The 26,827-nt window shown below is 38.3% G+C and overlaps 1 protein-coding gene across 1 annotated transcript in view; it reads left to right on the forward strand.

Annotated features, from left to right (window-relative positions):
* PDE10A (phosphodiesterase 10A) overlaps positions 1–26,827 on the forward strand; it is a gene marked incomplete at its 5' end in the record, with an annotated part of 286,161 nt that overhangs the window by 107,290 nt on the left and 152,044 nt on the right. The window contains one exon of the mRNA XM_080806394.1: positions 4,885–5,013. Within this exon, the coding sequence (XP_080662520.1) occupies positions 4,885–5,013 (129 nt within the window). The remainder of the gene's footprint in view (positions 1–4,884; positions 5,014–26,827) is intronic.

The raw sequence follows: 26,827 nt of genomic DNA on the forward strand, positions 1-26,827 counted from the left end.
TAAACCTTCTAAAAAAGGCTTAAAAAATAGTATTAGAAAGTTTGGAGTTTTAAAGAAGTGAAAGTTATAAAACTATGATTTGAGCCTCTAAACAAATTCTAGTATTGGCTTCATACAGGTAGAAAATGCTGTCTATGGATTACCTTACTGAACTATTCTAATGACCTTGTGATAGATAGTGCTATTCCTATAGTTCAGGTCTCATTCCCATACAAACAAGAAGCCAGGCTGAGAGAGACGAGGCTCTTTGCCCAGGTTCATACCCAGGTCAGTAGGTGAGATGAGGATCGAACTTTTGCCTGTATTTTTAATCACCAGGTCAGAATGCCTCTTTCTACCATTCTCCCATTGAAGGGGGTTGTGATTTTCTTGAAGTATGAATGGTAATTTGGGAAGAGAATAATACTTAGATCTTTTGAGAAATTTGAGATATAAATCTATTTGATACTCTTTGGAATTCTAAATGGAGTTTACAACTAAAATGGTGTATTTGGCATTTCATTCTCTTCCACATACTTAAATCCAGGATTTAATTAATTTTTTTTTTAGTCTAGAAGTTTACTTAGACATCACAACTCATTTATGACTGAATTGATCTTTAAAAACTTAGTTTTGGTTAATTTATACAAAGTAAGTATCAAGGAGTGGGGAGTTATGCTCAGCCTCCTGGAGGGCAGCGTATCTACATACATTATTTGGAATTCTTCTGTGTGGGATATTTGTTCTTCTCTGTGTATTTATTCAGGCCTTTATCTACATCAGTAAGGACTCCTGGATTACTTTAGTCCACTCAGGCTGCTGTCACAAAATACTGCAGGCTGGGCGGCTTATAATCAAGGGCGTTTATTTCTCACATTTCTGAGGGTGGGAGGTCTAAGGTCACTGCACTTGCTTACTTGGGTGAGGGCCGCCTTTTAGGTCATGGACTTTTTATATCCTCACGTGGCAGGAGGGTCTAGGGATCTCTGGAGCCTCTCTATAAAGCCCTGACGTGGGTTCCACCCTAACCATTTAAGCTTCCCCAGAGGCTCTACCTAGTAATGCCATCACGTTCGGGAATTAGGAGTTTAACATACGAATATGGAGGGGCAGGACACAAACATTGGAACCATAGCATGGATATTATTTTATTTTTTGGATTATTATCCAAAACTGCTTTATTTTGTTACTCAGATGGTTCCATGTGTGACTCATTGGGAGAGCCTTCAATCAACTTTTGTATCCTTCTGGCATATCCCATCATTTGTGTGTTTCACATGTACACATACATAACCCTTCTTTTATGGAAACAAGATGCTCCGAGCTCATCATAGATTTTCTGGACTTGTTCTAGACTCCCCCATTTCTCCACGCAGCTGAGGTTCCTTTTACTGGAGAGCAGTATCAGAATCCAGGAGCTGGTCTTGGTGTGTTGTTGCTTGTAGGTCCTCTCTGCTAACCAGCAGAGAGATGCGTGTGTGTACGGACCTGAGTCTGTACGGAGTCTATCTCCCAGTAGCCGTCCGTATCCGTATTCAGCTAAATATGAGTTCATATGGATGTGTCAGACTCTAATCTGTTACCCTGTCGACTTTTCTAGACTCCTTTTGTTTATCTCTAACCTCCAACTCTGCCACTGAGAAGCCTTGTTCCCACCGTCTACTTATTTAGTTGTTCAGCTTCGGTGTACATGAATAGTGATGTGAGAATTGTTAAACTCTACCTGCCGTGAGACAACTTTGTCGACTAGAGTGCAGTGACTGCTTGCAGCCATGCAGATTCCACTCATTTCTAAGGTTACTCCGGTCAGCACCTTACCCCCCGCCCCCCTCAGGGATGTTGTTTTGTACATTGTCATACGTTTAGATTCTTTTTCATACCCTGCCTACCATTCTGGGATAGCCCGACTTTCTAAACGGTTTCTTAAAATTTCACAGCATCTGTGGGTTTTGGCAAACACATGATGTCACTTATTCACCATTATGGTATCATATGGGATCGGTTCACCACCCTAACAGATGCTCTCCTTCAGTCTTTCATTCATTCAGTCTTTCTCCTTTCCCCTTGAGCATCTAGCAGCCAACGACCTTTTTACTCTCTCTCGCTTTAGTTTTGGCTTTACCAGAATGTTGTATAATTACAATTACATAATATATAGCCTTTTCATACTCGCTTTTTGTACTTAGCAATATGTATTTAAGTCTAATCATGTTTTTCAGGGCTTAACTTCTTTCTCTCTCTTTTTTATTTTATTTTATTTCTTCTCTTAAGATTCTATTTATTTATTTGACAGACAGAGATCACAAGTAGGCAGAGAGGCAGGCAGAGAGAGAGGAGGAAGCAGGCTCCCTGCTGAGCAGAGAGCCTGATGTGGGGCTTGATCCCAGGACCCTGAGATCATGACCTGAGCCGAAGGCAGAGGCTTTAACCCACTGAGCCACCCAGGCGCCCTCTCTCTCTCTTTTTTTTTTTTAAAGGATTTTTATTTATTTATCAGAGAGAGAGAGTGAGCACACACGAGCAGTGAGGAGGGGCAAAGGAAGAGGGAGAACCAGACTCCCTGACGCAGGTCTCCATCCCAGGACCCTGAGATCATGACCTGAGCTGAAGGCGGAGGCTTAGCAGACTGAGCCACCCAGGCACCCCTTGTTAGCTTATTTCTCTTTATTGCCAAATAATATATAATTGTATGGATTTCCCACCACTCCTGTCTCCCCTTGCCTATTGCAGGACTGCTTTGGTACTTTCAGTTTTGGATGGCAGTGAGTAAAGCTGCTGTGAACATTGACACGCAGATTTTTGTGTGCACATAAGTCCTCAAGTCCGTTGAGTAAGTACTTAGTAGTGTGATTTCTAGGTCATATAGTAAGATTATAGTTAGCTTTATTAGAAACTGCCAGACAGTCCAAAGTGACTGCCATTTTGCATTCTTATTAGCAGCGAGTGAGAATTTTTGGTGCTCCATATCCTTGCCAAAATTGACAGTTTTCAGATTTTAGTCGTTCTAATAGGTATGTAGTAGAGTCTAATTTTTGTTTTAACTTCAGTTTACTAATGACAGATGAACATCTTTTCATGTGCTTATATATCATATCGCCATCTTTGATGAAATGTCCGTTCAGATCTTTGACTCCTTTTTAATTGGTCTGTTATCTTCTTGTTGAGTTTTAAGTATTCTTCATATATTTCAGATACAAGTCCTTTAATCTGATATATAATATGGCAAATAGGACTTGCATATTTGTGCACTACGATGAAATGAGATGATGGGGGATGAGTCAATTACGACTTTATTTTTCCGGCCTGGGTCTCTGGGAAAATGAAGAGTACTGGTCACAGAGAGAATAGAGCTGAGAGTTGAAATCACTTTGGGAAGAAGTGGGACAGATATGACTCATTTAGTTTTGAGTCAAGATGGAAGACCGTCCGAGGACTGGAGATCAAAAATGTATTGCTATTCTTGATTCAGATTTTGCTGCCATCATTATAGATTACTATAAAGTAATCTATACTTTATAGTATAGATTTTATGTCGCAAAAGTGATGAAGTTTTAAGCAGGACCCGATGTCAACTATGCACCACTATGAAAGACTGAAGGACATGATGGAAGGGAGGGTGAAATCCGCATTGTCTGTCTCCTGAGGTCAAAGCAGCTATTAGTTACTTCAGTATCCCTTGCCTTTCGTATCTGAGGACGGTCATCTGCTCTGTCAGGAGAACTCTCTTACTTTACTCAGGCTTTCATCTTCAGCACCTTCTAGAATTTCTCAAGTGGAATTTTACATCACTGGAGCTCTTCTGCCATGTGAGCACAGACAGGGGTCTTATTTTTCTTTTATCTAATACGACTCTATAATTATATATCCTTATCTGTCTGTAGTTTACATTGATTGTGGAAGTAATGAATTCATTGAAGAAAAATTATTTGCCTTCTAAACTGTACCATTCTGTTGAGGAATCGTAACAGTTGTGACTCTAGTCCCCAGCAGAATTAATTAACACATGTTAATTCTGTGGCTTGTCTGGTGGTGGGAACGTGCAGCCTGTTCCCTGGAGTCATTAATATGCTTCCTTTTCTTCTTTTCTGTCTCTGAAAGGACAGATTTTCTACCTCCTTTTTTACCTGACTATCTAAATATATCTACTACTAAAATGTACTAGCACCGCATTTTCCTGTTTGTTTCTCTGGCTAAGAGTTTCACTTACCTCGCGAGTTGAAGCCATGGTGACTATTTACAGGAAGATCTAACTACTTTGTCGAGCTTGCCTCTACCCCACTGGAGTGCACCATTGGCTCCAGGACAGCACTGGGATTTGCTCTTGGAAAACAGCTGTGTCACATGATATAACGTCCGCAGTTTAAAATTGCTAAAGGTTTAAACTTTGTCTTTTTTGCTCTTTTTTTCATAGTGGTGAAATAACATAACATTAATTTTGCCATTTTAACCGTTTCAAGTGTATAATTCAGTGGCAGTAATTATACTCACAACATGTACTGTCACCATTACCTCTGTCCATTTCTAAAACTTGGCTTTCATCCAAAACAGAATTCTGTACCTAATAAGTCATAATTCCCCATGCTCCCCTCCCTCAGCTCCTCATAAGTCCTAAGTCTACTATGTGGTTGCATGTTCTAGATATTTCATGGAAGTGGAATCATGCAATAATTGTCCTTTGTGTCTGGCCTTTTTCACTTGCCATATTGTTTTCAAGGTTCCTCTGTGTTGTAACGTGTATTTCTGAACTTAGTCCTCTTCGTGAGTGCATAATATTTCATTTATATGCATCTTTACATTCATTTTATATCTTAAATCAATCTTAGCATAATGTGTCATTTTTCTGTATTTTTGATGCTTATGGAGGTGTCATCTAGATTAATTTTATTCTTTCTAATTCTTTTACAGGTTTGACAGATGAAAAAGTGAAGGCGTATCTTTCTCTCCATCCCCAAGTGTTAGACGAGTTTGTATCTGAAAGTGTTAGTGCAGAGACTGTAGAAAAATGGCTAAAGAGGAAAAACAACAAACCAGAAGGTAAGATCTCATTCAGTTTGAGTGCAGGTCATTTTCTAGTTTATAGTGACAAGAAAACTAATGGGAAGTAACATACAAAGTTGATAAAATTAGCATTTTAATTCTGTAAAAGTTTTATTCTGTTTAAAAAGATAAAATAAGTTAGAATGAGGGGAAATAAATAAGATCCTTAACTCATAAAAACTTGGAAAGAACTCTTGAAAAAGTAGACATGACCATATTGAAAAATTCAGAAGTCAGTATTAGACTTGATTTTATTTAATGGTTGTTATTAATGATTATACAGATGTTCTTTATATTTCAGAAATATATTTATATCACTACATTTTGCAAATGAAGTCTTTAAACAATTTTTTTGTGGACACCGTAGGTAAAGAACTGGTGACTTTGCGTTAGATGTTTTGTTCACGCGCGAACTTAAGATGCTGTTATATTTATAAAAAAAGAAATGTAGGCTTAAAGGGGATATGAAGTGAAATAAATTTCCCCCCAAGTTGAATATGTATTAATACATTGGGTTTGATTGGATTTGAATAGTGTAGTATAATTTTAATTTTAAATGAACTTATATTTGGCTAAGTAGGACTTCTTATTTCTATGAATATTCTTAAAGTAGAAATTTATGTTGCATGATTTTAACTATACGATGAACTTTTATGTTAAAAACAAAAATACATGCTGTTTTGCTGGAAATTTATTTAGTGTAACAAAATGCTATAAAGTTTAAAAATGTTTAAAAATGATCACTATTAAAATTTTATGCTATTAGAATCATGGTACTAGTATGCTGCTTGGAGTGGATTTTCTTCCAGTTTTCAAAGTTTCTGTGATTTTCTGACATAATTTTTATATTAAAGAGATAAACCTTTCCAGGAGAGAGCTTTTGGCATCAAAGCACAAATCAGATTTTAATGTACATGTAGGGACGTCTGGGTGACTCAGCTGGTTAGACGTCTGACTCTTGATCTCATCTCGGGTCTTGATCTCAGGGTCGTGTGTTTGAGCCCTGCACTGGGCTTCTCACACCCACTTAAAGTACACGTGCATGAGTGTGTGTGTGTGTGTGCACACGCACATGTGTGTATGGATTGAGGTGGTGGAAGGGAGAAGGAGAGAGAAGTATAAATAGGCCAGAGAGACGTATTCTTTTCAAAACAACCATCATGTTTAATATTAAACACCGAGCTTGACATGGCATCTCAGCTATTACAGTCCTCAAACATTTTAAAACAATCTGAGATGTTTGACACTTTCCAAAGCATAAATGTGTTGTGCATGAGGCACATCGCGTGAAGATGCACAGGTCAGCTTGCCAGATGACGTCGGATAATCACGTGATGTAAGACCGCATGGTATTTGGGAAGTAGGGAACCAAGGATGGGTCCTTGAACACGAACAGTTTCACATACTGTTTTAGTGTGACTGTGACAGTTAACTCTTAGATTTTTTATAAATATTCGAATGTGTCATTCCTTATCTTTCAAATCTGTTTTCTATGTTAGTTACTCAAATAACACCTTCAACTGTTGAGTACATACACTCAGAAGCTACGCGATTATTGAGGATAGTGGAGTGTAACTGAAGCAATGCTTGGTTATCCAGAAGAAGATTGTTATGGGAGGGAGATGATCTTGCTGGTGGCTCCGAGGGGGGCTACAGACTGTTGCTGGCATCAGGAATGAAGAGAGGTTGAATGGGGTGTGACTTGGGGCTTCCCATCTAGTCGTGGGGACGCAGTGGAACCCATCCTCCGTGCCCAAGGATGCAGGCAGCTTACAGGGGAGGTGCAGACAGGAGTCTTTCCTTCTTGTGCTACGGCCTGGGGGGACCCTCCCACCCTTTCCTCCCCCGGAGTTTGTCACGAGCATGTGTCTCAAGACGCCCACTTTATTATGTTTGGTGCGATTCTGTAGTGCGGCCCTGGCAGACGTGCAGGAACGAGGTGCGGCACAGATCTTGTGTGAATGGCATCGCCCAGTTTTCTTTGAAATACAGAAAGCTAGCTAAATATCTTTACTTAATTTATGTAATTGTGGATTAAGACGTGGTCAATTACAAAAGCAGTTCGATTATTTTCCCTTGCTCCCTCCTCATTAGTGTTTTTTTTTTAATTTTGTGTTCTCCTCGACTAGGCGGGATTCCTTTTCCAAATCGCTTCACTGAAAATGTTTTGCAGAAGGACATTTTTGTAGACAGGGTTTTTGGAATCGTTTCCATCTCCCTGGTGGACCCAGGAACAAAGTGTGACAGTTAGAAGTTCTGGGAGAATAGTTAGTTGGAAATGAGTGGGACAGGCCTATCAAGATTTAGTAAAAGAAAATGTTTACTAAAAGAAAATGAACCAAGGAAAAGCACAGTGCTTTATACACGGTAAGTACTCACTACATGTGTATTTTGTTTATTTTTTAACCACTGATACACCAGCCTCATGTGGAAATGATCTATACTGTGGGGGAAAGCGTGTAAAGGTGTATTCTGTTTAGAGAAAGATTATGTTTGAAAATTCAGATTTTTTAAACAAATGAATAAGATGATTATTTATGTTACAAAATTATGTTTGCTTTTAAAATGGCCAGCTTTCGGGACACCTGGGTGGCTCAGTTGGTTAAGCCGCTGCCTTCAGCTCAGGTCATGATCCCAGGGTCCTGGGATCGAGTCCTTGCTCGGCAGGGAGCCTGCTTCTCTCGCTGCCTCTGCCTGCCTCTCTGCCTGCTTGTGTGTACACACTCTCTCTCTCTCTGGCAAATAAATAAAATCTTAAAAAAAAATAAAATGGCCAGCTTTCGTACTGCTTGCAGGTGAATCTTTTAATGATGACTTCATACTGTTTAAACAGCTAGTTTTTCTTCATTCATTTAGGGTTTTTATTGAGCACCTACTCGCTTAGTGCACAGAGGCAAATGCTGAAGAGATGGAGAATGTGTGGTGTACTTTAGTTAAATTGTGGCAATGTTTACAATGCATCAGTATTGTGTGACCGTAGAACAGTTGTCATTTCCAAGGAATTTCACATATATTGACCGTTTACATCTGATGATGACGAGTGGAGACTAGGGAGCCAAGTTGATTTGCACCAAGGGGAGCTGAAGGATTGCTGGAGGTCTAGCATCTAGTTGTTCGGAGTCCCCAGACATCAACTTTGTGGCTGTGTTTGTATCCCTTACCAGCAGCACTACAGATGCGTGGTGGGGGCGGGGGGGGTCTATAAACATTTTTGAGTGAACAAATAAACAAACAAAGGAAGGAAGGTTGGACTGTCAACCTCCGGGTGAACCTCTGTTTGTCACTGCCCTGGGTTTTCATATTGTGCCCGATACCAGAACTACTCGTACACTCTTACGGTCTCTCCACTACTCATTTAAAAGCTTCGTGAGGGAAAGGATTATGTGATACCTATTTTTAAATCCCTCATGGTACCTTGTCTTTTCACTTACCCAGCAAATTATGTGTGAAGCGCAGTTGAGGCACTAGATGATTACGTTTCTGAGGAGCTTGCAGTCGAACAAGTAGAAGAAGAGACTAGTAAGTTTTTGCCTCCTTCTAGTGAGTCTGGTGGTGAGGTCAAGCATGGTCCAGGCTGGAGTCTCGGAGCCATAGTGGACTGTGGGGGATCCACATCGCAGTGGACCACTCTGCATCATGTTGACGGAGAAAGGGGCTGGGGAAGGATGGTCCACCACATGTCTTCAGAGATTTAAATTTCTGCAGTCTTTACCGTTACTGTTTTTGGCTTAATTTTATTGCTTTTATACCGCTTGCATTTTAAATGTATGAAGTTCTACCTGTGGTTGTGAGGCAAATTGCCTTTTGAAGGTGAACCTCTGATCCTGAATTCTAAACAATTGATTTTCAAGTGATGTTTGTGAATTGGAGGTAACACTTGTTTCTTTTGTGACCTGATGCTCTCTTTTAGAGAATGTGTAAATATTCCCTGGAAGGGTTGAGGTCACATTCACAGCCATACTTCCATTTGGGAAAAACCTTAGGAAGAAAAAATTGTCTAGGTCATGAATTGTTCTAATAAGTTTTATATTTTATGTTGATTTTTATGCAAGCTACATTTGACAGGCCCAGCTGGTACTCATCAAGGCTCAGATTACTAATCTATTTAACATCTACACAAATATTAAGGTATGAATATAAAATTAATAGATATTAGGAGGTGATGAATGTTGTGGTAACATTCTACGATGGAATAGAGTTTTATATCCCTAATATAATTTCAGTATTTCAGTTATGTTCAGGAAGAATCATGAATTACCTTGACTATGCCCCCTTTTGGCTCAATTACCTTGACAATGTCCCCTTTTGGCTTCTAATATAAAAAACTGTTAGTTGACAATGCTGGTAATATCAGAAGGGGTGCATGAAGAAGTGAGAACATTGGAAGTCAGTATGACTATATTTGGCATCTTCTCATATTAGAATAATATTTAAAATACATGGATTTTGTTTAAAAATCCCCCAAATGCTGGACAAAATGACAAGGCGGAAAAACTCACTACAAAAAAAAGAACAAGAGACAGTACTGAAAGCTAGGGACCTAATCAGTATGGACATTGGTAATATGTCAGATCTAGAGTTCAGAATGACGATTCTCAAAGTTCTAGCCGGGCTCAAAAAAGGCATGGAAGATATTAGAGAAACCCTCTCCAGAAAAGTAAAAGCACTTTCTGGAGAAGTACAATCTAACCAAGTGAAATAAAAAAAGCTATTAATGAGGTGCAATCAAAAATGGAGGCTCTTACTGCTAGGATAATGAGGCAGAAGAGAGAATAAGTGATATAGAAGACCAAATGACAGAGAATAAAGAAGCTGAGCAAAAGAGAGACAAACAACTACTGGACCACGAGGGGAGAATTCAGGAGATTTCGAGAGAAAAGTGATACCATAAGATGAAACAGCATTAGAATAATTGGGATTCCAGAAGAAGAAGAAAGAGACAGGGGAGCAGAAGCTATATTGGAGAGAATTATTGTAGAGAATTTCCCGAATATGGCAGAGGGAACAAGCATCAAAATCCAGGTTCTCAAAAATTTTTGAGTAGCTCCCTCAAAATCAATAAGAATAGGTCCACACCCTGTCATCTAATAGTAAAATTTACAAGTCTTAGTGACAAAGAGAAAATCCTGAAATCAACCTGGGACAAGAAGTCTGTAACAAACAATGGTAAAAATATTAGATTGGCAGCGGACTTATCCATAGAGAACTGGCAGGCCAGAAAGAACTAGCATGATATATTCAGAGCACTAAGCGAGAAAAACATGCAGCCAAGAATACTATATCCAGCTAGGCTATCATTGAAAATAGAAGGAGAGATAAAAAAGGTCCAGGACAAACAAAGACTGAAAGAATTTGCAAACACCAAACCACCTTTACAGGAAATATTGAAAGGGTTCCTCTAAGCAAAGAGAGACCCTAAAAGTAGTAGATCAGAAAGGAACAGAGACAATATACAATAACAGTCACCTTACAGGCAATGCAATGGCACTAAATTCATATCTCTCAATAGTTACCCTGAATGTTAATGGGCTAAATGCCCCAATCAAAAGACACAGGGGATCAGAATGGATAAAAAAACAAAACCCATCAATATGCTATCTAGAAGAAACTCATTTTAGACCCGAAGACACCTCCAGATTTAAAGTGAGGGGGTGAAAAACAATGTACCATGCTAATGGACATCAGAAGGAAGCTGGGGTCGCAATCCTTATATCAGATCAATTAGATTTTAAGCCAAAAACTATAATAAGAGATGAGGAAGGACACTATATCATACTCAAAGGGTTTGTCCAACAAGAAGATCTAACAATTTTAAATATCTATGCCCCTAGCACAGGAGCAGCCAACTATGTAAACCAATTAATAACAAAATCAAAGAAACACATCGACAATAATACAGTAATAGTAGGGGACTTTAACACTCCCCTCACTGAAATGGATAGATCATCCAAGCAAAAGATCAACAAGGAAATAAAGGCCTTAAATGACACACTGGACCAGGTGGACATTACAGATATATTCAGAACATTCCATCCCAAAGCAACAGAATATACATTCTTCTCTAGTGCACATGGAACATTCTCCAGAATAGATCACATCCTGGGTCATAAATCAGGTCTCAACCGGTATCAAGAGATTGGGATCATTCCCTGCATATTTTCAGACCATAATGCTCTGAAGCTAGAACTCAATCACAAAAGGAAATTTGGAAAGAACCCAAATACATGGAGACTAAGGAGCATCCTTCTAAAGAATGAATGGGTCAACCAGGAAATTAAAGAATTGAAAAAATTCATGGAAACAAATGATAATGAAAACACAATGGTTCAAAATCTGTGGGACACAGCAAAGGCAGTCCTGAGAGGAAAATATATAGCAGTACAAGCCTTTCTCAAGAAACAAGAAAGTTCTCAAATATACAACCTAACCCTACACCTAAAGGAGCTGGAGAAAGAACAACAAAGAAAGCCTAAACTTAGCAGGAGAAGAGAAGTCATAAAGATCAGAGCAGAAATCAATGAAATAGAAACTAAAAAAACAATAGAACAAATCAACAAAACTAGGAGCTGGTTCTTTGAAAGAATTAATAAGATTGATAAACCCCTGCCCAGACTTACCGAAAGGAAAGAGAAAGGACCCAAATAAATAAAATCATGAGCGAAAGAGGAGAGATCACAACCAACACCAAAGAAATACAAACAATTATAAGAACATCATATGAGCAACTCTGTGCCAATAAATTTGACAATCTGGAAGAAATGCATGCATTCCTAGAGACATATAAACTACCACAACTGAACCAGGAAGAAATAAAAAACCTGAACAGATCCATAACCAGTAAGGAGATTGAAACTGCCATCAAAAATCTCTGAACAAACAAGAACTCAGGTCCAGATGGCTTCCCAGGGGATTTCTACCAAACATTTAAAGAAGAATTAATTCCATTCTGAAACTGTTCCAAAAAATAGATTTTATGAGGCCAGCATCACCTTGATCCCCAAACCAGAAAAGGATCCCATCAAAAAAGAGAATTACAGACCAATATCCTTGATGAACACAGATGTGAAAATTCTCACCAAAATACTAGCCAACAGGATCCAACAGTACATTAAAAGGATTATTCACCACGACCAGGTGGTCTTGGTGGTCTGCAAGGTTGACTCAACATCCGCAAATCAATCTGTGATAATATGCATTAATAAAAGAAAGAATAAGAACCGTATGATACTCTCAATAGATGCTGAAAAAGCATTTGACAAAGTACAGCATCCTTTCCTGACCAAAACTCTTCAGAGTGTAGGGATAGAGGGCACATACCTCAGTATTACCAAAGCCATCTATGAAAAACCCACCGCAAATATCATCCTCAATGGAGAAAAACTGAGAGCTCTTCTACTGAAGTCAGGAACACAGCAGGGATGTCCATTATCACCACTGCTATTCAACATAGTACTAGAAGTCCTACCCTCAGCAATCAGACAACAAAAAGAAATTAAAGGCATCCAAATTGACAAAGAAGAAGTCAAACTATCACTCTTTGCAGATGATATGATACTATATGTTGAAAACCCAAAAGACTCCACTCCAAATCTGCTAGAACTTGTAAAGGAATTCAGTAAAGTGTCAGGATATCAAATCAATGCACAGAAATCATTTGCATTTCTTTACACCAACAACAAGACAGAAGAAAGAGAAATTAAGGAGTCAATCCCATTTACAATTGCACCCAAAACCACAAGATTCCTAGGAATAAACCTAACCAAAGAGGCAAAGAATCTATACTCAGAAAACTATAAAGTACTCATGAAAGAAATTGAGGAAGACACAAAGAAATGGAAAAATGTTCCATGCTCATGGATTGGAAGAACAAATACTGTGAAAATGTCTATTCTACCTAAAGCAATATACACATTTAATGCAATCCCTATCAAAATCCCATCCTTTTTTTTTAAGAGAAATGGAACAAATCATCCTAAAATTTATATGGAACCAGAAAAGACCTTGAATAGCCAAAGGAATATTGAAAAAGAAAGCCAAAGTTGGTGGCATCACAATTCCAGACTTCAAGCTCTATTACAAAGCTGTTGTCATCAAGACAGTATGGTACTGGCACAAAAACAGACACATAGATCAATGGAACAGAATAGAGAGCCCAGAAATAGACCCTCAACTCTATGGTCAACTCATCTTCGACAAAGCAGGAAAGAATGTCCAATGGAAAAAAGACAGCCTCTTCAACAAATGGTGTTGGGAAAATTGGACAGCTTCATGCAGAAAAATGAAAGTGGATCATTTCCTTACACCACACATGAAAAAAACTCAAAATGGATGAAGGACCTCAATGTGAGAAAGGAATCCATCAAAATCTTTGAGGAGAATGCATGTGGCAATCTCTTCGACCTCAGCCGCAATAACTTCTTCCTAGGAACGTCAACAAAATGAACTATTGGGACTTCATCAAAATCAAAAGCTTTTGCACAGCCAAATACAGTCAACAAAACCAAAAGATAACTTACAGAATGGGAGAAGATACTTGCAAACGACATATCAGATAAAAGGCTAGTATCCAAAATCTATAAAGAGCCTAGCAAACTCAACACCCAAAGAACAAATAATCCAGTCAAGAAATAGGCAGAGGACATAAACAGACATTTCTGCAAAGAAGACATCCAGATGGCCAACAGACAAATGAGAGTGCTCCACATCACTCAGCATCAGGAAAATACAAGTCAAAACCACAGTGAGATACCACCTCACACCATTCAGGATGACTAAAATTAACAAGTCAGGAAATGACAGATGCTGGAGAGAATGTGGAGAGAGGGGAACCCTCCTACACTGTTGGTGGGAATGCAAGCTGGTGCAAGGTTCCTCAGAAAGTTAAAAATAGAGCTACCTTATGACCCAGCATTGCGCTACTGGGTATTTACCCTAAAGATATCAATGTAGTGATCCGAAGGGGCATATGCACCCGGATGTTTATAGCAGCAATGTCCACAATAGCCAAACTATGGAAAGAACCCAGATGTCCAACAACAGATGAATGGATAAAGAAGATGTGGCATGTATGTATGTATATATGTGTGTATGTGTGTACACACACACTGGAATACTATGCAGCCATCAAAAGAAATGAAATCTTGCCATTTGTGACAATGTGGATAGATATAGAGGGTATTATGCTTAGCGAAATAAGTCAATCAGAGATAGACAACTATCATATGATCTCCCTGATATGAGGAAGTGGAGATGCAATGTGGGGGGTTTGAGAGATAGGAGAAGAATAAATGAAACAAGATGGGATCGGGAGGGAGACAAACCATAAGAGACTCTTAATCTCAGAAAACAAACTGAGTGGGGATGGTGGGATTATGGACATTGGGGAGGGTATGTGCTATGGTGAGTGCTGTGAAGTATGTAAACCTGGCGATTCACAGACCTGTACCCATGGGGCTAATAATACATTATATGTTTATTATAAAAATTTAAAAAAAAATTTTAAAAATCCCCAAAATGTATCTGTGATACTCATATTCTAAAGGGAAGCTGTTTGGTATGATTGATTGAACCCAGATCATTTAAGAAGTATGAGTAGCAAATTATATCACTATCAGTGAACTTACATATGCCACATAATTAATAAGGAAAATATTGGTGCTATTAACTTCCTTAAATATTTTCAACAAATACATGAAATTTTTTGTTACTCACAGAATGTAGTTACCGCATAGTTAGTAGTTACCTCTCCATGATTATAGAGGTGGAACAATTTTCATTCAAATAAAACTACTAAATATTTCATACCTAGAATTAGTGAGATTAAAATCATGCCCCCTAAATGTACTATATGCAGCCTGGAAATGGAGATTAAATAGCATTCATCTGCTTAGTATATAACAGATAGTTTCTGTGCCGATATTTATAATGTGGTGGGATTTTAAATAATGGGGCATGAATTACTTTGCCAAAGCAGGCGGTGTTAGAAGGACACTAATAAATTATGTGTTTACTGTTAATGTATATCATGAGTAGGGAAAAAAAAACAACAACACATCATTGAAGTAATTTATTGGACCTTCATTTTGGGTACTTTGTATCCTTGAAATTGTTTTGTTCAGATACAGAAATTATATTTGCACATAGAAATTTCATCTCTCTTTTATTTTTTGTGTTTTTTTTATGGATTTGGGGGATTTATGCGGAAGTTTATATTATATATGTTGCTTTTTTAACTAAAAAGTAGGGTAAACATTTACAGAACCTTCTGGAGTTTTCTTGTATTGAAGGTTTTTCCCAGCTTTCATTAATTTTAATTCAGTTTAAACCATTATCCTCTGCTTGTTTGTCTACTTTTCCATTGCAATGAATAATAAACAATGTATATTCACTAATCCCTTATTGGCTTTTTTCTGCATTTGCTTCTCCCCTCATAATGTTACCATTTGTCCCCTAGTTTGTTGGATCGGAAGGTGGTGGCTGAAATGGAGTCTAGAAAAATACACAGCTCAATTTCTGTCCCAGAGTCATCATTTTAGGTTTAAAATTAATTCATTTCACTAAAATTTGCCAACTATCTACTATGTGTTTAGCATATGTTAACTATTGGGCATGAAATCAGTTGTAATGGAACTTACTGTTTCTAAAGGGGGCAAAAAAGAGTAAGAAGTCTTAAGATTTATTCTCTTAGTGATTTTTAGTTCTGCCGTACGGCAATGTTGACTATAGTCACTATGTTGTACATTATATTCTCAGTACTTATTTGTCTTATAATTTGATGTTTGTATGTTTTGACCAGCTCTATCCAGTCTCCCCCCTAAATAAATTATATAACACGCTAAGGTTGAAAGCTTTTCCCCTAAGATCAGGAATGAGAGATGGGTGCCCTCTCTCGTCGCTCTTTGACATACTCCTAGTTGACATGGTACTGAAACTCCTAGCCTGAGCGTCATGCAAGAAAGAGAAAATGAAAGGCACCAGAATTGTAAACGAGGAAGTAAAATGTCTGTTTGCAGATGACCTGATTTTACATATGGAAGGTCCTAAAGACCTCCACCAAAAATTGTTAGGTCTTATCAGTGAATTCAGTGTAGTTGCAGGATTTAAAATTAACTTACAAAAATCGTCACTATTTCTATATACAAACAATAAATTATCTGATAAAAATGTACACGGTTTCATTTACAGTAGTATCAAAAACAAAATTAGGAATACATTAAGAACACAATACTTAGGAATACATTTAGTCAAGGAAGTAAAAGTTTGTTAGTCTGAAAACTACAGGGCATTGATGAAAGAAATTGAAGAAAGCACAAGTAAATGGAGAGGTATCCTGTATTCACAGGTTAGAAAAATTAATGTTAAAATATCAATACTACCAAAGCCATTTATAGATTTAGTGCCATTCCTATGAAGACTCCAGTGGCATGTTTTCACAGAAGTAGAAAAAACTATCCTAAAATTTATATGAGCCACAAAAGAGTGTAAATACCGAAAGCAGTCCAGGCGAAGAATAGAGCAGGAGGAATCACACTTTCTGATTTCAGGATCTATTAATCAAAGCAGTATGATACTGGCTTATAGAAACAGACAAATAGGCCAAAAGCACAGAATTAGAGCCCAGAAATAAATAAGCATATACGACCAACTGATACATGGCAATGGGAGTGGGTTATACGAAGTGGAGGAGAGATAGTCTGTTCATTAAATGGTGCTGAGAAAATTGGACATGGACTTGTACAGGAATGAATTTGACCTCTGTTTTACGCAATTCACAAAAATTAACTCAAAATGCGTCAGAGATATAAATGTAAGACCGGAAACCATAATCCTTCTAGAAGAAAACAGGATAAAAGGTCTTTGACATGGGTCTTAGCAACAATTTATTGGATAGGACACATAAAGCACAGTAAGAAGAGCAAGCAAATAAGTGGGACTACATTAAGCTAAAAAGCTTTTGCACATCAAAAGAAAAAATCTACAGTGAAAAGACAACCTACGGAATGGGAAAACCGTCTATCTTATATGGGGTTAATGTCCAAAATATATAAGGAATTCATATAACTCAGTAGCAAAAACAAACAAAAAAACCAAATCCTAAAACAAGAACATTAAACAATAATTCAACTAAAAATGGGCAAAAAACCTAAGTAGGCATTTTTTCCAATGAATATAGGAATGGCCAACAGGTATATGAAAAGTTACTCAACATCACCAGTTAGGAAATTGAAAGTCACGACGACATTAAGGTATCAGATCTTGCCTATTAGAGTGCTAGCATCAAGAAAGACAAAAGATAAGGACGCTGCAAAACTGGGTCTGAGAAGGAAGTTTATAGAATCTCAAACAACCTCATACATAATGGAGGTAGAAAAAGAACAAAGAAACCCCCAAACCTACTAGAAGGAGGGAATTAGTAAAGATTAGAGCAGAAATAAGCAAAATAGAACTTGGGGTGCCTGGGGGGCTCAGTGGGTTAAGCCTCTGCCTTTGGCTCAGGTCGTGATCTTGGGGTCCTGGGATCGAGCCCCGCATCGGGCTTTCTGCTTGACAGGGAACCTGCTTCCTCCTTCCCCTCTGCCTGCTTCTCTGCCTACTTGTGATTTCTCTGTCAAATAAATACATAAAATCTTAAAAAAAATAAAAAGAAACTTAAAAAAAAAAAAGGCAGTATAACAGATCAGTGAAACCGGGAGCTGATTTTTTGAAAAGATCAACAAAATTGATAAGCCTTTAGTCACTCATTGAAGAAAAAAGAAGGCTCAAATAAACAAAACCAAAAATGAAAGAGGATAAATAACTGATGGCACAGAAATACAAGGGATTATAGGAGGATATTATGAAAAATTATATGCAACAAGTTGGAGAACCTAGAAGAAGTGGACAAAATTCTAGAAACCTATAACTTTCCAAAATTGAATCAGGAAGAAATAGAACCTTGAGCAGACCAATTAACAGCAGTGAAATTGAATCACTATCAAAAATTGCCAGCAAATGAAAGTTAAGACCAAATGGTAAATTCTACCAAACATGTAAGGAAGAGTAATGTCTATTCTCAAACTATCCCAAAAAATGAAGAGGGGGAAAAAAGTCCAAATTCATTCTGCAGGGCCTGCAGATATACCCTGATACCAAAGCCAGAAAAGAGACACCATGAAAAAGAACTAAAGGCCAATATTTCTGATGAGTGTAAATGCAAAAATCGTCAACAAAGTATTATAGCAAATGGAGTCCAACAATACACTAAAAATATCATTCACCACAATCAAGTGGGGTTTGTTGCCAGGATGCAGGGGTGTTCAGTATTTATAAATCAAACAGTATCATATATCACATAAATGAGAGCAAGGACAAAAAAATATGAACATTTCAATAAATGTAGAAAAAACATTTGACAAAGTGCAACACCCATTCATGATAAAAAAAAAAAAAATCCTCAGGAAACTAGGTTTAGAGGGTATATGCCTCAACATAATAAAGGCCATATATAAAAACCCGGAGCTTGACTTCATACTCAGTGGTGAAAAATTGAGAGCTTTCCCTCTAATCAGGAAAAGACAGGTATGACCACTCTCACCACGTTTATTCAACATAATGCTGGAAGCCTAGCCATGGCAATGAGACAACAAAAAGAAATAAAAAGCATCCAAATTGGTAAGGAAGAGTGAAACTTTTACTGTTTGCCAATGACATGAAAGACACCACCAAAAAACTAGTAGAACTGATAAAGGAATTCAGGAAAGGTGCAGGATAGAAAATCAATACGCAGAAATCTTGCATTTCTATATGCTAATAATGAAGCAGCAGGAAAAGAGATTAAGAAAACAATCCCATTTACGTTGCACCAAAGATAATAAGACACATAAGAGTAAACCTAACCAAAGAGGTGGAAGTCCTGTACTCTGAAAACCAAAACATTGATGAGAAAATCTAAAGATGACACAAAGAAATGAAAGGACATCCCATTTTCATGGATTGGAAGAACAAATGTTGTTAATGTTAAAAGCAATCTGCCGATTAATACAATCCCTCCCAAAATATCAATAGCATTTCCCACAGAACTAGAACAAAAATTATCTTAAAATTCATATGGAACCGCAAAAAAAACAAATTACCAGAACAGTCTTGAAAAAGAAAAACAAAGCCAGAGGTATCACAATTCCGGGCTTTAAGTTATATTACAAAGCTATAGCAACCTATTTAGTATGGCACTGGCACAAAAAATAGACACAATGATCAATAGAACAGGATAGAACCCAGAAATGAACCCACAACTGAATGCTAGTGAGTCTTTGACAAAGCATGAAACAATACCCAACTGGAAGAGGACAGTCTCTTAACAAATGGTACGGGGAAAGCTGGATCACGTTCTTACACCATAAACAAGGAATAAACTCAAAATGGATTAAAGACCTAAACGTGAGACCAGAAAGCATAAAGATTGTAGAAGAGAACATAGGCAGTGAGGTCTGACATCGGCTGTAGCCACATTTTTCTAGATTCGTCTCCTGAGGCAAGGGAAATAAAGCAGATATAAACCGTTGGCACTACATTAAAACAGAAAGCTTCTGCACAGCAAAGGAAATAATCAACAAAACTAAAAGGCAGCCTACTTGAATGGGAGGAAGATATTTGCAAATGGCATATCCAGTAAAGGGATAGTACCCAAAATATATTTAAAAAAATTTACAGAACTCAACACTTCCAAAACAAATAATCCAATTTAAAATTGGGCAGAAGACATGAACAGACATTTTCCCAAAAAAGACATGCAGATTTCCAACAGGCACTTGAAAAGATGTTCAGCACCACTGATCATCAGGGGAAATACAAATCAAAACTTCGATGAGATATTACCTGGTATCTGTCAGAATGGCTAAAATCAAAAACAAACAAGTGTTGGCAAAGATGTGGAGAAGAGGAACCCTTTTGGGCTGTCAGAAGGAATGCAAACCAGTGCAGCTGCTGTGGAAAACAGTGTGGAGGTTCATCAGAAACTTAAAAGTAAAAATATGCTACGATCAGGTAGCTGCACTACTGAGTACTCAAAGAATACAAAAAATTCAAAGGGATACATGCACTCCTATGTTTATTGCAGCATTATCAACAATAGCCAAATTATGGAAGTCGCCCAAGTGTCCATGGATAGATGAATGGATAAAGATATGGGGTGTGTGTGTGTGTGTGTGTGTGTAGTGAATTTTATATACTAAGCAAAATAAGTCAGAGAAAGACAAATACCATATGATCTCACTGATATGTGGAATTGAAGAAACAAAGGGAAGAAACAAAGAAACAAACAAACATACTCTGAACTATAAAAAACAAACCGATGGTCAGTGGAGGGGAGGCGGGTGGGTGATGGGGTGAACAGGTAATGGGGATGAAGGAGGGCAGTTGTCGTGATGAGCACACAGTGTTGTAGGAAATTGTTGAATCACTATATTGTACAACCTAGACTCATATAAACACTGTATGTTCACTATGCTGGAATTAAAATACTTAGTAAAATTTTTTAAAAGATGAGATAACAATTCGTTCACTAGGATGTGGAGAAAAAGGAACCCTTGAGCAGCCTCTGTGAAAGACAGTATGGAGGCTCCTCAGAGAGTTAAAAATAGAACTGCCCTATGATCCAGCACTTGCTCTGCTGAGAATATATCTGAGGGAAAGGACAACACTATGTTGAAGAAATGTCTGCACCTTTATCTTCACTGAATGGTTATTCAGAACAGCCAAGACAAGTTAAGTGTCCATTAACACATGAACAGATAAAGAAGATTCAGTGTATGTATGTATACAGTAGAATATTATTCAGCCACAGAAAGGGAAGAAATACTGCCACTTGTGGCAATATGGATGGACCCCAAGGACATTATGCTGAGTGCTGTAAGTCAGACAGAAAAAGGCAAATACTGTGTGATCTCACTTTTAATTTTTTATTATTTTTAATAACATATAATATATTACTTGTTTCAGGAGTACAGGTCTGTGAATCACCAGTCTTACACAATTCGCAGCACTCACCATAGCACATACCCTCCCCAATATCCATAACCCAGCCACCCCATCCCTCTTACGCCCCACCCCTCCAGCAACCCTCAGTTTGTTTCCTGAGATTAAGAGTCTTTCTGGTTTGTCTCCCTCCCTGGTCTCATCTTGTTTCATTTTTTCCCTCCCTTGCCCCCACAACCTCCCACCCTGCCTCTCAAATTCCTCATATCAGAGAGATCATATGATAATTGTCTTTCTCCAATTGACTTATTTCGCCCAGCATAATACCCTCTAATTCCATCCACGTCATTGCAAATGGCAAGGTTTCATTTTTTTTTTTTAATGGCTGCGTAGTATTACATTGTATATATACCATGTCTTCTTTATCCATTCATCTGTTGATGGACATCTAGGTTCTTTCCATAGTTTGGCTATTGTGGACATTGCTGCTATAAACGTTCGGGTGCATGTGCCCCTTTGGATCACTACATTTGTGTCGTTAAGGTAAATACCCAGTAGTGCAATTGCTGGGTCATAGGGTAGCTCTGTTTTCAACTTTTTGAGGAAACTCCATACTGTTTTCCAGAGTGGCTGCACCAGCTTATTCCCACCAACAGTGTAGGGCGGTTCCCCTTTCTCCGCATCCTCGCCAACACCTGTCGTTTCCTGACTGGTTAATTTTAGCCATTCTGGCTGGTGTGAGGTGGGATCTCATTGTGGTTTTGATTTGGATTTCCCTGATGCCGAGTGATGTGGAGCACTTTTTCATGTGTCTCTTGGCCATCTGGATGTCTTCTTTGTTGAAATGTCTGTTCATGTCTTCTGCCCATTTCTTGGTTGGATTATTTGATCTTTGGGTGTTGAGTTTGCTAAGCTCTTTATAGATTTTGGTTACTAGCCCTTTATCTGATATGTCATTTACAAATATCTTCTCCCATTCTGTTGGTTGCCTTTGGTTTTGTTGACTGTTTCCTTTGCTTTGCAAAAGCTTTTTGTCTTGATGCAGTCCCAATAGTTCATTTTTGCCCTTGCTTCCCTTGCCTTTGGTAATGTTTCTAGGTAGAATTTGCTGTGGCTGAGGTCGAAGGTGTTGGGAAAATTGGACATCCACATGCAAAATAATGAAACAGGACCATTTCCTTTACATAATCTCACTTTTTAGTGGAATTTAAAAAAAAAAAAAGGCCTCAGCAAAGGGGATCAAATTTGTGGTTACTGGAAATGGGGTTGGTTTGAGGGGGAATTGGAAGAAGGTGGACAAAAGGACAACCTTCCAGTTGTCAGATAAATATGTCCTAGGGAGGGACATAATGTACAACATGATGTTTGTAGCTAACACTGAAGTAGGATATAGAGGGAAGTTAAGAGAGTAGCTCCTAGAAGTTCTCATCACAAAGAAATAAATACGTAATTTTTGTATCTATATGGATGATGGCTGTTAACTTATTATAGTAATCATTTCCTGACATATTGTCAAATTATGCCCTACACCCTAAACTTATACAGTGCAATATGTCAATTATATTTCAAGGAAACGGGAAAAAATAGGAAAAAAGTGCTAAAAGAGAAAGATCATTTTGTAAGGGTTAATATAACAAGAAGACCTTGCTTTGTTGGGACCAGGAGAGGGTTCTATGGGACAGTGGAATGTGAGTTGGCTGGTTAGAAAAGAGAGAGCGTGAGTTGGGATCACTGCATGGGGTCGAGCTCTGTGCAGTATCCCAGTAGAAATGGATGCAGGCGTGATCAGGGCCCAGCTGTGCAGGACCTTTGAGGTTGTACGTAAGGGCTTTGGAGTTTATCTTCAGAGCAGTATGAACCTATGTAAAGGTCTGAAGGAAACTTGATAAGATGCATTTTCAGTGGATTTTCACAAGCAATAGTGTCTTGTTCAGCATGAAAAACACCAGTGCAGTGAAGTTTCAGTGTCCGGTCAGTTGTGTACATGTTCGTGGTTTGTTGTGTCTGTGTCAGTCTCTTATGGGTATCTTTAGGCAGGTGCTCGGTCTTTTGAGATTGAAGCAGAAAGTGTGTTTGTGAGACATCAAGGAGTAAAGGTTTGCTGGAAACTTTTTATAGAAACTGTACAACTTTTACATTTTCTACTGTGTGTGTTTGTTTGTTTTGCTTTGTGTTTGTTTGTTTTTTAATTAGGCTCCACAACCAGCTTCAGGAGCAGGGAAAGCGTTCGTCTCTCTAGTCTGTATAAAACTTGAAACATGATCCAGAATGACTCATAAAGCACAGAATGTGGAGCAGAGACCCAACAAAATCAGGCCAGTTCTCACACTTCTGAAACAGTTGAACAGGAAATGGTAAAAACGATGGAAGGAATGCTTTATCTTTGACTACTTATAAACACCAAATGCTTGTGATCAGGAAGGAACCATTAATTCTAGGGGTGTTTGAAGAATTGGTCTCAGGCAAAGGGTTTTAAAAGTCAAGAGTCCTGGGGTGCCTGGGTGGCTCAGTCTGTTAAGCGTCTGCCTTCAGCTCAGGTCATGATCCCAGGGTTCTGGGATCGAGTCCCATATCGGGCTCCCTGCACACCAGAGAGCCTGCTTCTCCTCTCCCTCTGCCTGCAGCTCTGCCTGCTTGTGCTCTCTCTCTCTCTGTCAAATAAGTAAATAAAAATCTTTAAAAAAAAAAAAAGAAAAAGTCAAGAGTCCTGAGATCAATCATGGTCAACCTTACTTTGGAATTTATGGGATATTTTTCGCTTAAAGATTTTGTCTAAAACGTACATAAGTTAACCATATTTGTTTTCATAGTTTCGTATGTATGAGAATTATTGGAGGTGGACTTAGTCATATTCTCATAGCCTTAAAATATTTCTTTAAATGTCCATGAAGGTGCTCAGATTTCAGTTTGGCCTGTGCTTATCCTCATACTGTAGTGCCTGTTCAGCTTTTTGTACATCATTTTACAGTGGGGCTAGGGAAATTAAGTTCTAGAGTAGGTCCTGTTAGAACTTTCTTCATTAACTATTTATATGCAATTCTAATATGTACGATACTTAGAATATGTTAAATTATTGCTAATTTCTAAGATGCATCACTTTAGTTTTTGTGGTGTGTGTGATACGGTAAAGAGGAGGTTAGAAAGGGAAGTGATTTTTGATGCAAAATAATTTTTAATTTTTTTCATGTTAAAAATACTTATTGTATTTCCCATAGACATTTTAAAATGTAACATGCAACATATGTTTGATCTTTGCTCTAAGAATTGCAAATCTGTTACCTAAAACAGTATCCTTTTAGGTAGGGTCCTTGCTCTAAATATTTATTGGACGAAGGGATACACTTAAGTAATACATGCATACGCAGAGCTTCAGGAAAACTGGGAAATACTAATAAAACTAAAGCGTTATGAAATGAAATTGATTCCTGACTAGTAAACATTTATAGAAATGGTCATGAGTGAATGTAGCAAACCCATAAGATTGCAGAAAGTCACCATACTTTTTATAAAAAGAAGTTTTAGAAGAATTATTTTTATGCTATTAAGAGGAAAAAAAAACCCCAGGAATTTAACAGGAAGGAACAGGTAGAAGAGTTATTATGTCTGGGGATTAAAAAAAAAAAAAACAACTGTATTAATGTTCTCGAATAGTTTAAAGAAATAAAAACAAAGATCTCAGTAAAGAGTTATAAATTTGTATAAATGTTTAAATTTTCAAAATATAATAGCCAATACATACGTATTTGTGAACTACTGTTCTAAGTGCTTGTATTAATTCAGATAATCCTTGCACAACAGTGTCAGGAGAAGGGTATCATCATCATCCCCATTTTACAGATGAGGAAACTGAAATAGGACTCTTAAGCATCCGAGCTGGGATATGAACATGGTGTTTGTATCCTCAAGGCTGCACTCTTAACCATGACACTGTTTTCCCGTTATTGGTCAGGTCAACACATGGCAGAGTGTGAGCTTGACTTTACAGTAACGAGATCAGCTCTGTACCTGTGTGCTCTAGACATTCCCTCTGAAAGGTCTGATGTATTCCCTATTTCCAGAGTCACACTCAGGGACCTTGTACAAGGATATGGAGACATTTGCTGTACAAATGATGCCCTAAAGAGGTCATTCCAATGAGACAGTCACGTAATCCTGAGTCTCCATGCTTGGTACCTGGAAAATGTTCTCAAGGTTCCAGTTTCCTCCCTTTTTGCATGGTCTGGCCTAGTATCACCTTGGACATAGAAAGGAAGATGTCCTTTTCCTAATGCCTCCTGGATTCTTCATTTGAAACGTGTAGGTTAAGCATCACAGGAATGGAGCTCACCCCTTCATTTGGTTTATGGTAGAACCTTACAAAGCTTTTGGAATCACGAAATAGCTGGTTTGACCGGGTGAAGAGCTAGCACGTATACGTTGTCCTACAGCGTGTTCAATCACAACGTTCCTGGCATCCAGTCGCATGCAGACAGTTGCGGATGTGGAAGGTGGGAAGAAGAGCATCTTTATGTACTCCACCTGCCTAATTTGCACCATTTCACTGTCACTTACCCAGAAAACAGAACTCTCATGATTGGCTTAACAATTAAAATTTCCTTGACTAGGGTGGGAGGAATTACTCCTTCCTTGCGCACAGGGCTACCATAAGAAAATCATTTTAACTTGTAACACCTTTTGGTGAGGAAGAAGAAATGGTTCTTGGCAACATTTATATATGGTTATAAGGCAACAAAGTCTGCCACTTGTTTTGTGATGTCTCGTTTCAAGACAAAGATGTAAAGCAATACCTTCATCTGGCTACTTTTCAAACATGCCAAGATATTAATATTTTGATGCCTGCAAAGTAGAGCCAGTTTTCTCATGAGGAAGTATTTCTATAACCAGATTAAAGGGTTTTTTCATTTTGAAATAAAATGAAGTCTCTCTCTCTCCCTCTCTCTCTATGTGTGTGTGTGTGTATATATATATATTAATATTTTTAAAGTGACTTTAATAGTTTATGATAAATCCTTCTTCCCTAAGATTTATAGTAAAATATTTTCTCCTGAATTTTTTTCACAAATATATTTGTGTAGAATAGCATTTAAATATATTTGTTTATTTAAAGTATCTTTAAAGATTTTATTTATTTGTGAGAGAAAGAGAGCACATGCACACAAATTGAGCAGGGGAGGGTGTGCAGAAAGAGAAGGAGAAGCAGGCTCCCCCCCTGAGCAGGGAGACCAACCAGGGGCTCAGTCCCAGGGGATTGACCTGAGTGGGGGGATCATGACCTGAGTCATAGGCAGACGCTTCACCAACTGAGCCACCCAGGTGCCCCAAGACTTTGTATATGTTTACAAGTATTTTTGTTTTAGCTCTCTGAGGGAAAAGGAGCTCACCATTGATTTAAGACATTTTCTTATTCAGCCAGTCACCTTTCAAACTGCTGATACATCTTAGAGGTTTTACATATTAAATTGCTTCCGGATTGTAATGTCTTTCCTGCATTACTTATATCAGATGGATTCTCCCACAGATAACTAACAGCAGAGAAGTAGCGTGGCAGGTGTGCTCAGGTTGTGCCACAGAGCTTTTGCAGAGGAGGCACGGTGGAGGGGGATGATAACCAGTTTATTCCTTATTCCCAGTTTTTTTTTTTTTAAAGATTTTATTCATTCATTTGACAGAGAGAGATCACAAGCAGGCAGAGAGGCAGGCAGAGAGAGAGGGGGAAGCAGGCTCCCCGCTGAGCAGAGAGCCCGATGTGGGGCTCGATCCCAGGACCCTGAGATCGTGACCTGAGCCGAAGGCAGCAGCTTAACCCACTGAACCACCCAGGAGCCCCTCCTTATTCCCAGTTTAAGGAGCAGGCCTGGCG

This window comes from Martes martes, assembly GCF_963455335.1.
Source record: "Martes martes genome assembly, chromosome: 6".
In the NCBI taxonomy this organism is placed as follows: Eukaryota; Metazoa; Chordata; class Mammalia; order Carnivora; family Mustelidae; genus Martes; species Martes martes.